At 36.8% G+C, this 17761-nt stretch overlaps 1 protein-coding gene across 1 annotated transcript in view; it reads right to left on the bottom strand.

Moving 5' to 3' along the window:
* LOC122814297 overlaps window positions 1-17761 on the bottom strand; it is a 780122-nt gene that overhangs the window by 667711 nt on the left and 94650 nt on the right. Inside the window, exons 13-14 of the mRNA XM_044086885.1 lie at window positions 11683-11946; window positions 79-339 (exon numbers count right to left, since the gene is read on the bottom strand). Of these exons, the coding sequence (XP_043942820.1) occupies window positions 79-339; window positions 11683-11946 (525 nt within the window). The remainder of the gene's footprint in view (window positions 1-78; window positions 340-11682; window positions 11947-17761) is intronic.

The raw sequence follows: 17761 nt of genomic DNA, 5'->3' as shown, positions 1-17761 counted from the left end.
CTTCATAACACCTCTTCTGAAGTAATTATTTCTTATGTACAGATTACCCCCTTTCTATATAAATGAAGTGTGCCTTACTTGTGGTAACCTGAGATGTTGCACTCTGCAGGCTGGAACACTTCTCATCAGATGCAGTCATGGTGACTGTGTACACCTGTCCACAGTGTAGACCTCCTATTTCACATCTGGTATCTGATGTGTTGCATGTTGCGATGTGTCCATCCTCTCCCACTGCTTCTGCTGTATAATATTTAGCTCCTACACTTCCTGACCAGGACAACATTGCTGTGTCACTGCCACAGTCCAGCTGTGCTTGCAAGTAATCTGGAACACAGGGTGCTAAGCAACAAAGAAAAAAAAAAGAACAATAAAACTATGTGGAGAATCATTGATCTCACATACAGAAAGTCAAATTAGTGAGACACATATTACATTCTTACAAGGATGTATGTAGCAGAAATGCTGCAGTTTTGGATTTCAAAAGAGGAATATTAAACAGCCATTATTAAAAAGTTAGGACAGATGCATGGACACATTGTCAGCAGTTTTTGTTGCAGAACCTGCTTTTCTTATATATACATAACTGTATACATATTCAAGTTGAAGTGCTGTTACCACAAATCACTAAAAATGACATTATAAATAAACACATGAAACAAAAAAATAATAGACTACATACAATAAAACATTCAATCTAATAAACATCAAATTCAGATCATAAAAATGTTAACTATAGTTAACAGACTAAGAATATTAAGATCTGGTTCATAAGGTTACTATGAAATGCCAAAATAAATAAATAACAATTAGGGGATTTGAAAAAAGCAAGTCTGAGTTGAACACTCCCAATACCATTATGATAGTAGATTCCACATGTGCAGTGCCTGCTAGTCGGAAGAGAAAAGAGTAAACACCTGATGTTTCCCAATGCACCTCGGGAAGCACCAGCAACCTATGGGAAGCCGAGAGCAACGCATGAGCAGGGCAGGATGGTACAATAAGCTGTGTCAAGTAAGAAAGACATATGCTGTGAGGGAAAGCCCCACATCATAGGCATAATAAATGGTAACTTCATGTCCCATGGAGTAGTCAAGTGGTAGAGTTTTGCACAGCTTGAAATTATTTATCTCAGTGTCTGGAAAGGAGTTTTCAATAGTCAAGTGTGGAAAACACTAGGCCAACTGCAGTGATATTTTCTTGTGGTTTCAGGTGCTTGATTCTGGAATGTTAAGATGGAAAATGGCTATGGCTGACACATGGCCCACAAATATCAGCCAGTTATTCTGAATAACACCAAGATTATGTGCCTTAACAACAAACTCAAGTTTGCTTTTACCAGAAAGAACAAATGAAGGAAAAGGCAGAGTAGACAAATCTGTCAAAGTGGCATGCATAGCCATGCCCTTAGTCTTGGATGTTTCTAGATAGTTATATAAAAGCAAAAAAAAACAAACAGCGAAAACACAAAATGGAAATCCATAGAAAACCCTGGTAGAAGGCCAATGCTGTATTATGTAAATATTCAGTCCACTAGGTACAAATGCCAATAAAGACAAGGTATAAAAAGGAAACGTTTATTAAAAGGTGAGCCCTTTCGCAGTGGTAGACACTGCTTCCTCAGACAACAGTAAAAATGAGAATAAATGTTTAATTACAAACAACATAATGACATGGTCAATCAACATCACTAAAAAATTCCCCCCTAAAGTATTAATTAAAAAATACCCACAACCTTAAAGTAACAAATACACCACTTAAGAGATGTATGTCTACTTAAGCCTTCTAGATCTTAATACAGGCTTAAGGGGAACACTGTCATTCAGTCCAAGGCCCCTATGTGAGCCCAACTTTAAGATCCATTGTAATTCAATTCCCTCAGTCCTATTTACAATGTTTGCCATCCTCAGGCCCTGATCCAGAACGTGCAGGACCTGAAATAAGAAAATATGTTGGGCACCTGCTTGCATGGTATGTTTGGCTAGGGCACTACAGTCCACACCTTTTCTAATACAATACAGGTGGTCCCTTATCCTTTCTTTTAAAATGTCAGTTAGTCTTCCTGACATACAACCTGAAGCAGATTACACAATGTGCCATATATACCAAGTTTCCAACATATTTTTGAAATGAAAATCTTTTTTATAAATCACCATCGGGTTTTCCCCCATCTTTTGAGTAAACTCTTCTTCACCTATGAAAATAAACCAGTTCTTTTTAAGTCTTCTTCTTTTGGCTTTTCCTGGTTAGGGGTCACCACAGTGGATCACCTGTCCGCTCATGATTGGCAGTGGAGTTTTACAGTGTCGAGTTGCCAGCCCAGCGCCCAACCTTCCACAGAAGGCACACACACATGCACTCACTCCTAGGGTCAATTTAGAGTGTCCAATCCACCTACAGCATGTCTTTGGGATGTGGGAGGAAACCAGAGCACCCAGAGGAAGCCCACACGACCACAGGGAGGACATGCAGACTCCACACAGAGGGCACCCCAGCCGAGGATCGAACCGGAGGACCTCTTGCTGTGAGGCAGCAATGCTAACCGCTGCACCACCGTGGCCACCCAAACCAGTTCTTTTTAAGTATTTTTTTATCCCATAAAACTGGGGATTAAATTTCAAAATCATTGCTTTATTAAAACTTTTACTTCTGTTTTCCTCTGGTTCAAGCAAAGAAGGGAATAAATATTACAAGATGGGAAAGATGACAAAGTGTGGACAATGTTTACAATGCCAGTACATATTAAAAGGAAGTAGTGTAAAAATCCCAGGATATGGAGTTTTGGTGTTGAACCACACATTCAGTTGTGGTAGTAGAAATGTAGTATACATTGCTGTGTGCCAGGGTTGTGACAACTATTACATAGGCAAGACAAAGAATGCCTTTAGGAAACGTATCTATCAGCATGTATACAATATTAATAATAAAACAACTTAATAATGCACTGGCAAAACATATCAGATTCCTCACCATTGTTTTCGATTTTTAGTTATAGATCAGGCTGAGAACAATAGTAGAGGCGGCCCTGTGGATTTGTTTCTTCAGCATAAAGAACTTATGTGGCAATTGAGTGTTAATGCTATCAGCCCCCCAGGGCTGAATGATGTAGTTTCTTTATCTAGTTTTCATTTAAGAGTACAAACTAGGACAAGAGGTTTTTAAAACATTTAAAAACTGTATATGCTTTCACTTATATACACATATAAAGGGAATGTGCTTCATCTCATTTTTATTTTTAATTTTATTTTTCTTTTATTTTATTTGACTTTACAATTTGTAGGGTTTATGAAACAGATTGTTATGCTAGTCACAAGAAAAAACATTAACTGTTTATGACAAATTAGTTTTATGTGTATTCTGATTACTTTAATTAACTTTAGGGGGTTAAAAACATGTTCTGGCTTTAATTGATGTGTGTCACATGATCCAGCCTGGATATAAAAGGAAGTTGTAATTAATTGGTTTTATTCTGAAGAAGTGTAATACTGACGAAAGTGCTAAATAACAGTTGGAGAGTCCAGTTTCCACACTGGAGTTTGTTCTTCTTTGGTATTTAAATTCCAACACATTTCATTGCACAAAATGAATATTTTAATATTTTATGCTATGAAATGCATGGAATATGTCTGCAGACACCAATGAATGAAATTACCAATGTCTCATGAGCCCACCTCCCAAGCTATGAATCCCAGAATCCTGTTGGACTTAGCTACTGCTCTTTTACAATGCTCTGCAGACTTTACCTGGGAGCTAAGTATAACCTCAGGACCATTTTCTTACTCTGCCATGTCTAGGGCTGCTTCATTTAGCTTATATGTTCTACTGGGATTTCCCTGCACTGTCATACCTAAAACACTGTTGTTTTATTATAAATCGTTTGGAATGCTAGCAGTTGCTAAAAAGATGAAACAATTAAACCTCTGCAGTAGCCTTATAAAGGGTGTCCCAGTGTTGTGGCAGTTAGTATTACTGACTCACAGAATATGGTTCTCTCATTTGGTTCTCAGTAGTGGTTGTTGGGGCGGGGGGCTTCTTTGTAGAGTCTGGACATTTTCCTTGTTCTACATGATTTTATACTGGGTGCTCTGAATTCCTTCCACATCTCAAATACATGCTGTAAGTGAATTGGGTGAGTCTCCAAATTACTTGGAGGGGTGCATGTCATACATGAGTGAATGGTTATATGCATCATGTGGTTTACCGATAACCAAGTCAGCCTTGCACCTACTGAGTACTAGGATAAGATCCATCTCCTCGTGTCACTTAACTGGATAAAACTGGTATCAGAGACTGAAAGGATGAACAAATAATAGCCTTTAAGCTACCGGGTCAGTCTAAAATGAATCTAAAGCATGGTGCCATCATGCAAATGAATATTATAATGTAGAAATTTCTTTCATAACTGGTCAGATGCTCATGCAGATATATTGTACAAACAATGCATATCAGCTGACTGATGTCATTTTCAGGCCAAGTGCACATATGGTAAACTGTTAGACTTAATGAAGCTGAAAGAACACTATGCATGTTTTGTCACAAAACAAAGACATTTATTTATCACAACATAAGTCCTTGTAGTTGGCTGGCTTAAAAGATGACAAAATGCAATAGAAATGCTCTTGGAAAATATGTTAGATCTTTAAAAAAAAGCAGTACAATATGGAGAAATACAACACCCCTCATGCCCCAAAACAAGATAAATAAGCATTGAAAACAAAGTGCAGTGTAACACAAGTTAACAGCATAATAGTGTTATAATGACAAAAGAAAACATATTTTCCCATTGTAATGGTAGATCATCTTTCAGTCTCTATGCTTGGTGCTGTTGAGCATAGGATCATATTTATTTCCTCAGACATCTGACACTACTAATTGTGCTGGTATTTAACAATAATATAATCCATTTGAATCTCTGCTCTTGTTTTATGAAGTCATTGTCTTTAACTGTCTTGCCTCTTCCGCTCCTTGGAAACGTTGATTGAGGCCTGTAGGAATCAGCCCTTCTATTAGCTGTGGCAGTAACAAAATAAGTTAGACAATGTAATAATAAAATTTGCTTCCTCTAGGCACGATGCTAAAGAGGGCAGTAACTAGTCTTGACAAATCATTTACAGTTTTGTTCTATAAACACCAAGTTGCTATGCTTGGGTCATATATCTGGATGGGTGTACCTGATTTGAATGAAAAGACCCATAGTCGACTGCAAAAACATCAACCATGTATAGTCAAAAAGATGGAAGTGAATTCCATACTATGCATGTGCTGAGAAACAGCCTCAGCGCATGCAATTTCAATCCTAAATAAAGAAGTAAAACTTTTTGTTTGCAGGGGGCAAGCCCCTCCCTGCAGCACTCCCCTCCCCCCCACTAATTAAATATACTAACTCAGAGACTGCACAATATCCAGGAAAAGGGAATATTCCCTTGTCTGGGGATTGTTGACCTCACACACCTGTCGATCAACTGCCTAGTCGACTATCTGCAGTTGACTAGACAGCTGTTGACTTTACCCACACTTGATATTTTGTCTAACACCCATCTGAATATAGCAGTACTACAGCCAGAATTGTGTGAATGATACAGGTGGTTAGTAGTTGGCTTTTTCTATTTTTGTTTCTTATCCGTTAATCAGCTAAATGCACTAAACATAATTTATGTTGCCCCTTTTTAGGTGTGCTGAGGAAAACTGTTTAATTAAAGGACTTGCTCTCAGTCCTACAACTGGGAAATGGAGACTAAATGATTCAAACCCAAGTCTACAGAATAAGGTTTCTTAGCACCTCTTCTGCATTAATTGTCTGTGCAAACATTCCAGAAACACAGTTCTAGAACTTTCAGAAAATGAGTGGCACAGCACATACAAGAAGAAAGTTATTACATAAACTGATGATGTTTTATGGCAAATCTGCACTTTGTTTATCAAACTAAAGATTTGGAATTATCTTCCTTTTGTGTTTCCACTGTCCTTTTTTATAGTCTTTTAAAATCAAAAGCAGTGCAGACCAACTCTTCATGTAAATGGCAGAACTGCTGTGGTCCAGCAGTGGTCCCACTTCCAGTCCCAGTCCAGCTCATTTCCTAGAGCTTTTTCCTGCTGTGTGTTTCTATACTCCTTACATTGTGACGTTATAGACTAGTAATTTTTCCGTGTAAGTATAATACCATCGCACTAGGACCACCATGGTTTGCTGCCGAGCACACTTCAGTGGACACTACTGCTCCACGGTAAATTCACAAGGCTATCAAAACAGTTTCTCCCATCTTACTTCAACCATAGAATTCTCCACACAGACAAGCTCTCACAACTCAGATGTTAATTCACAGACATGAGTAAACTAATGGCAAAGATATTCTAAAAAACTTCACGTCTACACGAATACTGGGATGTAAAATTGCTTTCGGCTGCTATACACATCTGCTGTGGAACATAATTCTTTACTCTTTTTTTGGGTCAGCACTTGCTATTCAGCCTTCAGCATTACATTCTGCTTATTACTAACTATTCGTCAAGCATACATGATTATATAAAATTAGTTAACCTTGATGTACAGTAGCACAGATTTGTGTTTATTCCTGTCTTCCCACAGTTGCATTACTTAGGGGGTGTATGCATGTAGTGAAGCATTCTTAAACTTTAACCAGTTGGATTATCATTTGAAAAAATGCAACACTCTACTCTTATGTTCCAAAATCAAAGCTGATCCTTCAGAGATGAAAAAATGGCAAGGAGGGATATATTTCTGTTCTACCGTCTTCATCCTGCAGAGCTTATATTATACAATCCCACTGCAAACACAAAACTCAGTGTTGGACCTTCTCCTGTCTTATATGGCATCTATTTCTCAGACCTTCAGGCCACCACTCATGGCCTATGGTTATCCAAGTTTATACACACTTGTAAATTGGGAGATGTTATTTACACCTCCCCTGACTCACAATTATTCCAGCAGGGGTTGGACTATGTTAACTATTTGTGCAAGGACAATGATCTGAAATTAAATGTGAAAAAAAATTTGCATAGTTAATGTCGATAAAGTAACAAACATTTTCTCATACCATATAGGTGACAATCCTCATCAGACAATGTTGTAAGGAATCGAGATACTCTTGATGATAATTCCTTATTTTTTGACCATCATTTCTGTTAGGAAAGCCTTCTATCTGGCTCATCTAATTTCCAAAGGTAACTCCTCTAGGTCCAAAGAAGTTCTTACTCCCCTTTACTTATATCTTATTAAACCCATTATTTGCCCTTTTTGGTATGTATTTACCTAAACATATCTCTCAACTTGACAGACCTCAGAGGTTCTTAACTAAAAAGTCAGTGGCCTCAAAAAGCTTATTTATCAGGACAGACTGAAAACTCTTAACTCTCTCTCTGTACTCATTTTGATATAAACTCCTTCATGGGGATTTGTGTATACCCTTTGGGCTATGAAAGATCCAGCCCTGTTTTGAGCTTCTATTCCTTCAAAGAGAAAATGATTCCGCAGATACCAGTTTAAATGAACTAAACCATTATAAACATGTAAATAAGACAAATTAGCATGATGGGTTCATATCCCATTGCAACCTCTACCTCAGGATCTAACATCTACCATAATCAAGCATAGCATGCTTGCCTTCTTCAGGGTAAACCTCGATAATTGAATGGCCAACTTCAAATTCCATTCCAGTCGGAGTGTGTTTTCCTCCTTGAGGCAGATCGGAAGTTTATTGGCCAGACCCATAATGGTCTGCAGACTGACTGTCTAGAACTTCGCCATGAACCTATGCCAGCATCTGAAATAGTGGTGCACTTACTGGGAATTCTGGACTGGACAAGGTCCCCACATCTTCATTAGTATTGCTTAAAGATAAATGACCTCTTCAATGACCTGCTGTCTTTCACCCAGTGATATGCTGGCAGATGGGATTTTCTAGAATGTCTTCCACCAAATGCAGGTGACAGCTGAGAGCAAAAATTAGAATAACCATTGCAGAAACAGAAGTTTTATATCTATATATATATATATATATATATATATATATATTTATTTATTTATTTATTTAATATTTGTTGACCGGGAATGTCCGACTAGGTTCCACACAGCCTGTTTTCAGCGGAGGCCCGGGGAGAAACACTCCAGATGCATGTCTTTGGAATGTGGGAGGAAACCAGAGTACCTGGAGGAAACCCATGCGAACATAGGGAGAACATGCAAACTCCACACAGAAGGCACCCCAGCCAAGAAACGAACCGGAGAACCTCTTGCTGTGAGGCGACAACGTTAACCGCTGCACCACTGTGCCACTCAATATATATATATATATATATATATATATATATATTTTTTTTTTTTTTTTTTGCTTTTTTTCTATGTAGACTAAATGGTACTTCATTAAAGTGAATAGACATTGGTGAAGTATTTCAGGTATTTTAGCTCACCCCAAAATGTATTACTATAATCCCCTGTAAAATATTACCAATTTTCTTTTCATAAAATAGCATGGGTATTCCAATATCAAAGCACATTACTGGCTTACCATAAGTCATTATGAGTATATGTCTAACTGACAGCCCCATTGCACATTAACTGTACCCTATAACATATTACCTGTACCTGCATAATACATTACTAGTACACAACTACACATTACTAGTAGCCACCAAAATACATCACTCCTTCCACACTACACACTAACATAGTAACAATAAAACAACAAACAACGGCTGAATTCATAGGAAAATTATTTAATAACAAATTAAGCACATTACTTCCAGGTATAAAACCTTTATCAGGACTACATATGCTGCTACTATGTCAGAATAAATAAAAAAAAAAATGAATGCTATCTGAGCAGCAGACCACAGCAGAAGAATAAAATTATGTGGACACTGAATACATGAGTTTAAAACATAACTACACAATATGAAAAAAAAACTTTACAAAATATACAAAATAATTCAAGATGCAAAACAAATATGTAATTATCTTTCACACGACTTTAAATAACACTCGTTACCGATACTGATGTTATCGTTCAAGCCATGTAATCTTTTGGAGACTGCTAAAATATCTAATTTCCTATTAATTTAAACACTTTTACCAACTATTATATATAAAATCATACATATTATAATAATTATAATATTTTTAAAGTTAATACATTTTTTACTATGAAGAAATAAAGCATTAAATTTATTTTCTTTTCTGATTGCTCTTAAATGCTGCAGATATTGTAGATATATAAATGATGGGCCATATGTGGTGATAAGCTCCTATGGAACAATCATTGCATGCCCCGAAAGATGCAGTTGCAATACATCAAAGTTAGTATACGTGGCAACCTGTGTATCATGCGAAGCATTTTATGTTGGCAAAACAAACCGGAGGCTAAGAGATAGAATAGTTGAGAATTTAAGAGCAATCAGAAGAAAATAAATTTAATGCTTTATTTCTTCATAGTAAAAAGTATATCAGCTTTAAAAAGTTTATTTTTTTATAATAGATAGTGTTTATATAGATGGTAGGGGAGGGGATATAGAAAATGAAGTAGAAGTAAAAGAAATGAAATAGCAGATGCGTTTAAATGCTCAAACTTCACCAGGGTTGAATGACAACATTTCCCTGAAACCATTACTAAAACAAAGGCCAAGTGCAATAAAATAGATTTATGGTGAATTTGTGAGGCATATATGCAAGGCATTCATACATGTATTTTTTTAAAAATATTATAATTATTATAATATGTATGATTTTGTATATAATAGCTGGTAAAAGTGTTTAAATTATTAGGAAATTATGTAATTAATTACTTGTGTGAAATGATTAGATGCTGCTTCTTTTTAAACAGTAAGGATTTGATACCAAAATGACTCTGATGATTCTATATGAATTTAGCAAAAGCGCTTAGTCTTTTTTGGTGGTGTACAATAAATTCTACGTCTTACTTGCGTGGTTGGATTTTTTATTTTTATTTTTTATCAGTGTTGGTGTTTTACACTATTCATTTAATTTGCTAAAATAGCTATCAGTGTAACTTGTTTACTTCCAGCAAATGATTTTACATCCCCTTTCTAGAGCTGAAATTAAAATGGTCATCTTAAAGAAAAATTAGTAAAAATCAAACTTTCTGTTCTGTACTGGAATAACGCATTATTTACATCGTTTTCCTTAATGGCATTGCTGTGCTCGTAAATATGCTATATGTTTTTACCCACATAGAAGTTCTTAGAGCTCAAAGACCTATCCACATATATTATGCATTCAATAGTTCAGGTGTAACATGCCTTAACACCAGCCTATCAGTTCATGTGTGGACGGTTCCATATTGTACAGGAATCTATATAATGACACTACTGGCAAATACCAAATGGGTATGTGCCTATTGGTTTAATAAATGCATCGATTATCATGCCTCTCTAGTATGTTCCATTGTAATTCTACTTCTCTTGTAGACAAAACTGGGGGATGTACATATTGTATTGGCCAAATCAGAATTCCACAGGATAATCCATCAATTGCTTTCATAATAATAATAATAATAATAATAATAATAATAATAATAATAATTACACCTGCATTATCAACAGTCATAGAATTGTCAAAACTCTTCCTGTAACTATTGCTATTCTGAGAATTCAAAGTGGTAGGTAAACCATTAGTCAAAAAAGGAAGGTCATTATATGAAATCTCCATAACCACTTCCAAAAATAATCAATGCAATCTTTCTTGGGACAATGTGTATAATATCACACGACACAAGAAAATTCATGTGTTGGGATATTATACACATTAACCCAAGGAAGACTGCATTTATTATTTTTAAGTGTTTCTAAGTATTTACCACACAAGAGTTTACATGCCGTTTATATTTTAATTGTATGAAATACTTTTTTTGGCGCACTGTACCTTTAAGTATGTTAATTAGTTAAGTGCTGGGATACTATTTAAATGGAGTGATGTGAGGTTTGTTTTTGCTCTGATGAACTCATGTACTAACTTACCTGTTGAAAGATGAAAGCACTTAACCTACAATAAATTTTCTGGTAATTGGTTACTTGCTTCATGAGTGCATTTTTCCGTGATTGATCCCCTCTACACCAGCCATTTTTGCCACTAAGTTAGGGGCATGGTGATCTGTGCTACTGCTGCTTCAGCTTTTGTGAACATGGCAGTCACATAGTGGAAAATGAACGTTTCTACTCAAGAAACACTTGGATGCGACATTGACCCTTCACAAGATTCGGTTATATGGCTGACCTCAGGATGTTAGTAAAGATACAAATGCAGTACGTGGTACAACACTAAATGTACAACATCTGGGAGGGCAGTATTTTATAGAAAGACCTAATACAAACAGAAGGCAGGCTCCACTCCATGTGAGGCCATACTACACAGGCAAGTCTGTTGTCAGACAAGACTTTTGGGGAGAACAGCTTCAGTGCAAGAACTAGCTTTCAAAGGGTTTCATTTCTGGTTTAGGTTTTGGATGGCACATGAGATTTTGGTATAGCACTTCAAGCTGTCTAAGGGTAAGGAATTGAAAATATTCAGAATTACTGCTGGTACCGAGTACATGGAATAACTAGAATAAGTAAACAAAAAAAAACTTTTTTCTAAGTAATTTCTAATTTTGTTTTTGTAATGATAGAATAATACAACTAAATCCAAGAGAAAGTATTTAGTTACTGTATATTTACCTGTCTGAATTTCTGATGTCAAGCTCATTTGGCTTAAACAGTTTCCATTTGAGGCAGTTACTGAAACTGTGTACAGTGCACCACACTGCAAAGCGTCAATAGTGCAGTTCGTATCTGTCGTGTTATAGACCACAGTGTGTTCATCTGCACTGACAGCAGTGACACTGTAGTATTTGGCTGCAACAGTGTGGTTCCAGGAAACGTTCACAGCATTATTATAACCACATTCGAAGTGTGTGGTCACAGCTTCCGGGACACATGGCACTAGAGAAAAAAGGAAAGAGTCGTATCAGATGCAGAGTAAATAAAGCACTTGCACAATATACATTAATGAAAGAAAAAATATGCTTTTCGTGTTTGTCTCCTGTAATAATATGATAAAGAGTTATGTAAGTTAAAACTCAGAAAAGTTACATTAGAATCCATGCTACTGCAAAATTTAAGATGACATTTCCTGCACATGTACACAAACATTTGCATATGTATCACAGACCCACACACACACACACACACACACACACACACACACACACACACACACACACACACACACACACACACGTCACTGTCATACCTGTGAACACCGTTCAACTGAGATCTCAGAAGTGACCTGTGAATCTGAAGACATGCAGCAGTGATTTACAGAGCTTAATGCTGACTTGCTGATTTGACCTCTTAATGCAGGGAGATTTGCTAGCCAATTGCATTAATGCACGAAATAAGTGGGCCCTATAAGAGCCATGTGTGAGAGGAAGAGAGCTGAGTGACTTATGACAGCTTTCCCATCCCTGGCGGAGACAGCAGTGATTACCAGTGGTGGACTAGTCTAATGCAAGTAGTAGCTTGCACAATAGCAGTGGTCAGCTGGGGGATATGCCTTGACATTTTCAAGCCTGAGATGACAAATCTCAAAGCTGCATATGTGTGCCGTATATGTGTGTCTGAGTGTGTGTGTGTGTGTGTGTGTGTGTGTGTGTGTGTGTGTGTGTGTGTGTGTGTGTGTGTGTGTGTGTGTGTGTGTGTGGGGGGGTCTTGTATGTGCATGTATGTGTGCATGCATGTGCATGCATGCATGTGTGTGTGTGTGTGTGTGTGTGTGTGTGTGTGTGTGTGTGTGTGTGTGTGTGTGTGTGTGTGTGTGTGTGTATGCACCCATGCAGACTTTCATGAAGGTTTTAGGAGGGCTCTGTAGATAAATGTCAGTTGCTTGGACATAAACTCTAACTGTCCCTGATCTAGCATGAACTTATATGGTTTCACACAACTAATTAATAGCCTCTCACACTATAGCAAGACATCAAAATTTCCTATTAGACTGAATTCTGGTATCAGACCCTAGCAAATACACAACGACAGGTACAATGTCAGACTCTCTCTCAGTGATCATCTCCCAATCTATACAACCAGACATCTCACATATCCAGTTAAACAGCATATTTATAAAAGAAGACACAGCCTTTCCAAGGTTAACCCCAAAATGTTCACTACTATGCTATCATCTATTGACTGGAACTTCCTAACAATCCTCCCCTTAGACAATGCTATAAATTAATTCAGTACAACAATACAAGTAAATATCCTAAATAGACTTGCACCTCCATGAAGGAACAGACTAAAAGCAAATAATGCAATTTAGTTATCCAAAACGTGTAGAATGCTAATGCAGGACAGACAAATAGCATGGAAAGAATGGCAAAAATATAAACACCTCGATATCGTGAAAACTTCAGAATGCTTCGCAATCATAGTAAAATGCAAATAAATGAAGACAGAAAACTATACTATATTAATTTTTAGTTCAGTACTAAAGACATCCCTAAAAAAAATTTGACATCCATTAAAGAAATCTTACATCCCGGCCAAAATTTCAACCCAAACCTCTCTCCATATAACTCACCACTTGAAACTCCAATGCAGTTCAACTCTTATTTTATAGATAGCATAATATCTCTAACCAAGCATTCCTCAACATGTCATCCTTTCCGCCCATCAGTCACATATCACCACATCCACTTTCACCTTCAAACCTGTGCCCACTTCCTATATAAAACTACTCTTAAACTTAAACCATACTCTTCTTCAGCTCATGACCTTCGAATCGAGTACATAAAAATAGCAGCTAATCACTTTGCCTTTCCTTTCTCAGTTATTATAAATAGGTCAGTCCAGCAATCCCACATTCCCTGTTTGTGGAAAATGTTGCACATTATCCCGCTGCACAAAGGTAGAAATTCAGCAGACATTATTAACTTTAGACTGATAGCAATCTTACCTTCCCTTGCCAAAATACTTGAAAATTGTATTCAAAAACAATTGCTAGACTATCTCTTGCAGGAAGAACTCCTATTTACTACACAACATGGCTTCCATCCTTGCCATAGTACTAGCACTGCCCTATATAGATACTATCAATAAATTTATTTGTTATATTTTATTTATTTTACATTTGTTTACAGGGAAAGTCTGTCTGGAGAAGCTGTCCTTTTTCAGTGGAGGCCCAGGGAGAAAAGCTCCACATTAAAAATAAACAGAAGTTTACACTGGTAGTAAAGTTTTAGTTAAACAGAAGGACAAATACTTTCATTAGGTACAGAGATATAAATCAAGCATATGACATTATATCATTTCCACACAATATTTTTCAGTGATCATGGAATACAGTGCAGAGTGTAGCAAAAATCAACAAAATTAGAGTGTACAGTATAGCAGCAATCTTAGACAAGATTTTGATGGAACAGTCAAGGCAGTACTACACTGGTATTAGATATTTTGAAGTAAGCTATACCAGATCATGGGGGGCTTGTTGGCTGAAGGATATTTTTCCTTAGGTTGAGTTAGAGCAAGGGCATATCCAAGTTTTGTTTAAATGTGCTTTATGGATCTTTTTAAATTGTATAGTCTTGGTGGCTGTTTTTATGTTTAGGGGGAGAGAATTCCAAAGTTTAGCTATGCAGTTAGAATAGAGAGCTTCTGCAGCAGTGTTGTTAGCTTTAGTAATATTTCTTAGGAATTTGTTGTTGGAACGAGGGACATGATTGGCAGAGTATGGTTGAAGGAGGTTATGTAGAGCAGGAATTTTGCCTGGATAATAGAGCAATTGATGGGCCATGGGCAGTTGGTTGTAGGTTAGGTAGTTAGGCAAGTCTAACCAGGACAGCTGTTTAACAGCTGTGCAATGGTGAGATCTAAAAGTAGATTCTGTGGCGAACTTTGCAATTTTATTGTAGCAGGTGTCAAATTTTCTTAAGTCCGATTTCTTGATGTTGGTGAATATAGGTGATGCATAGAGAGAAGTAGAGACTAGGTGAGTTCTAGCAATGGTGGCTTTTGTGCTATTTGTAAAGAATTTTTTATGTATATACAGTGGTCTGATTTCTTCATGTACTTTTTTATTAACTGGGCTATGTCTATGTCGAATTTCATGTTGTTATCTATGATTACTCCAAGAAGCTTGGTATAGAATACTGGGGAAGTGATTGTGTTATTTGTTGATGACATACTAAAAGAAGAGAAGATCTTGTGGGGTGAAAAAGCATAGGTTTAATCTTACTGGGATGAAGAATAAATTGAGCATTAGATAGCCATAATTCTACCTCAAGGAATGACTGCTGGGTGATATGTTGTAGATGTTGGATTGTGGGAGCAGTGCAAATTAGGGTTGAATTGTCTGTGTATGGACCAGAGAAGCATGTGAGGTAGCCATATGTAAGTTGTTAATAAATAGGGTGAATAGGAGTGGCCCCATGATGGAACCCTGTGGTACTCTTAGAGTGACTGGCAGGAAAGGGGAGAGATATTGCTGCCATTTAACTGATTGCTGTTGTCTGGCTAGGCAGTCCTGGAACCATGTTATAGAAAAGTGCCTAAGATTAAGATTGGAAAGAACTGTTAGAAGTTTGTTATGAGAAACAGTACCAATAGCCTTAGGTCAAGAAATACAGATGACACTAGTTTGCCTTCACTTCTAATGTGATTTACTGTGTTAGTAAAGGCCACCAGAGTAGTAGTAATGCTATGTTTTGGCCAAAAACCGTGCTGAGTATTAGAAAGAAGATTGTTAGTTAAAATATAGTTAAGTAATTGAGAGTGAATGCATCACTCTAATATTTTGGATGGGGGGATACGATTCCAATAGGATTGTAGTTAGATAGTTCTGTTGAGCTACCACCTTTATACAATGGAATAATGTGTGATATTTTCCAAATGGATTTTGTTTTGTTCTGAGATGGATCGTTTAATGAGGATGGAAACAGGGTAGGAGATGGCTTCAGCAGAGATTTTTAGGTATTTTGCAGGTAGCTGATCAGTTGCTAGTGTTGTTGGTTTAAGTCTTTTTTAGATATTGTTTATAGTATCTATAGAGACAGGCTGGAAGGAAAAGATATTCTTGTCCTCAATAGTTTTTAAGTAGGGTAGAGTAGGTGTAGATCTGTTCTTCTGTGTAAGGCCCAAGATGGTTTCAGTGAAGTATTTGTTGAATTGTGTTTTGACGCTTTCTTTAGTAGTGTTGGTTGATGGTGAAGGTGTATTAGCTTGCCCTGCTTGTAGAATTAGTTTTTATAGCAGACCAGAATTTTTGTGGATCTTTTTTGGTGTTTAGTTTGGCTGGTGCTGTAATGATTAATTTTGTCCTGTCTGATTTGTTTTTTGGCTTTGTTGCATAGTTCCAGATCAGCGTGTTTATTTATTGAGGTTTTATTGGTGTTCCACTTATCCCAAGCTTTATCTCTTATTTTTATACTGATCTTGTTTCCTTGGTTAACCAGGGTGCATAGTTGGAATTTATTCTTATTGTCCTGGGAGGGGCAAGATTATGCAATATCTTAAGGAAAGTGGAACTGAAGAATTCTATGGCTTCCTCGAGAGGTAGGAACTTGAGATGTTACCAGTTACATTGTTTTAAGGTGGATATGAAGTCAGTAGGGGAAAAATTTATTTATTTACGAATCTAGTGATAGTTATTGAGTTTAGATGGATTCATGTGATGTCTGAGTAAATAAGTTGGATGGTGGTCACTAAAGGTGCCTGGGAGAAACCTGCAGTGAAGAGAGGGTAAAGGTCTATTAGTTAGTGTCTACTCCAGGATAGACTGCCTCTTAGATGATTTGTCAAATAAGTATTGAGTTTAGATGGATTCATGTAATGTCTGAGTAAATAAGTTGGATGGTGGTCACTAAAGGTGCCTGATGGTTAGAGGGTTTAATTAGTGTAGACAGTATTAATTGTAAGAGTAGAGTACAGTAATTGTTTGGTTTGTAATTGATATAGTGGCAAAAGGTTTCCTGACTGGTTGATTGAGTTAAGGGATGTGGTTAGTTAAGTTTAAATGTAAGTGTACTAGGGGTGTGTGGGAATTGGGTGTAGGGTAGGGGAGCAGAGTGAGCCCAAGTGCAGCAAGGGCGAACAAAGCGGGAAGAACCAATGAGGTAGACCAGTTAATATAGGAGAACTAATTAGCCAACCAGAAAGCCACCCTTCCATGCAAGGCAATAAGAAAGCGATACAGAAACTTTGCTTACAAATACTTTAGGAGCAGCTATAGCTTTTACACTAGTGGTTAAGTAGAGTTTGCAAAAATCAAATTGACTAATCAAAATATCTAGGGGAAAAAGAAGGGCACCTTTAACTGTAGCATGCCGTTTTTTGTGCTAGGCAATAAGAAAATTAATGTAGAAGCAAATGTCAATAAATAAATAGATAATAAATAAATGTGATTATCTATGACAAAATGACTGAAAATATATGCATATTTAAATAATGGACCTAAGAGAGCAAAGTATTTTGCACTCAAAAGGCAGCCTAGACAAGATAAATAAGGTATCATTATTTACATAGTATAGTATTTAGTGTGTAAAGCATTTACAGTTAGAAAATGCATTTTTAACATTCTGCATCTCAGGTTCTATTCCAGTCAGGTAGAACTGCAGTACTGTTGTGCTGTGAAATCCAAATTAATGTTTGCTTGAAAATTAGTTAGTAATCTTGGCCTACAGTGTCTGTAGTATTACTGTTTTTGGGTATCCTTGAATAAAAGCAACACTCTCATACCTGTTTCAAATTAACATATTGCAGATACAAC

The sequence above is a fragment of the Protopterus annectens genome, chromosome 10.part0, assembly GCF_019279795.1.
Source record: "Protopterus annectens isolate FY-2018-M chromosome 10.part0, PAN1.0, whole genome shotgun sequence".
Classification (NCBI taxonomy): Eukaryota; Metazoa; Chordata; order Ceratodontiformes; family Protopteridae; genus Protopterus; species Protopterus annectens.
The sequence above is the reverse complement of the archived record's forward strand: the minus strand, read 5'-3'. Positions and strand labels throughout refer to the sequence as shown.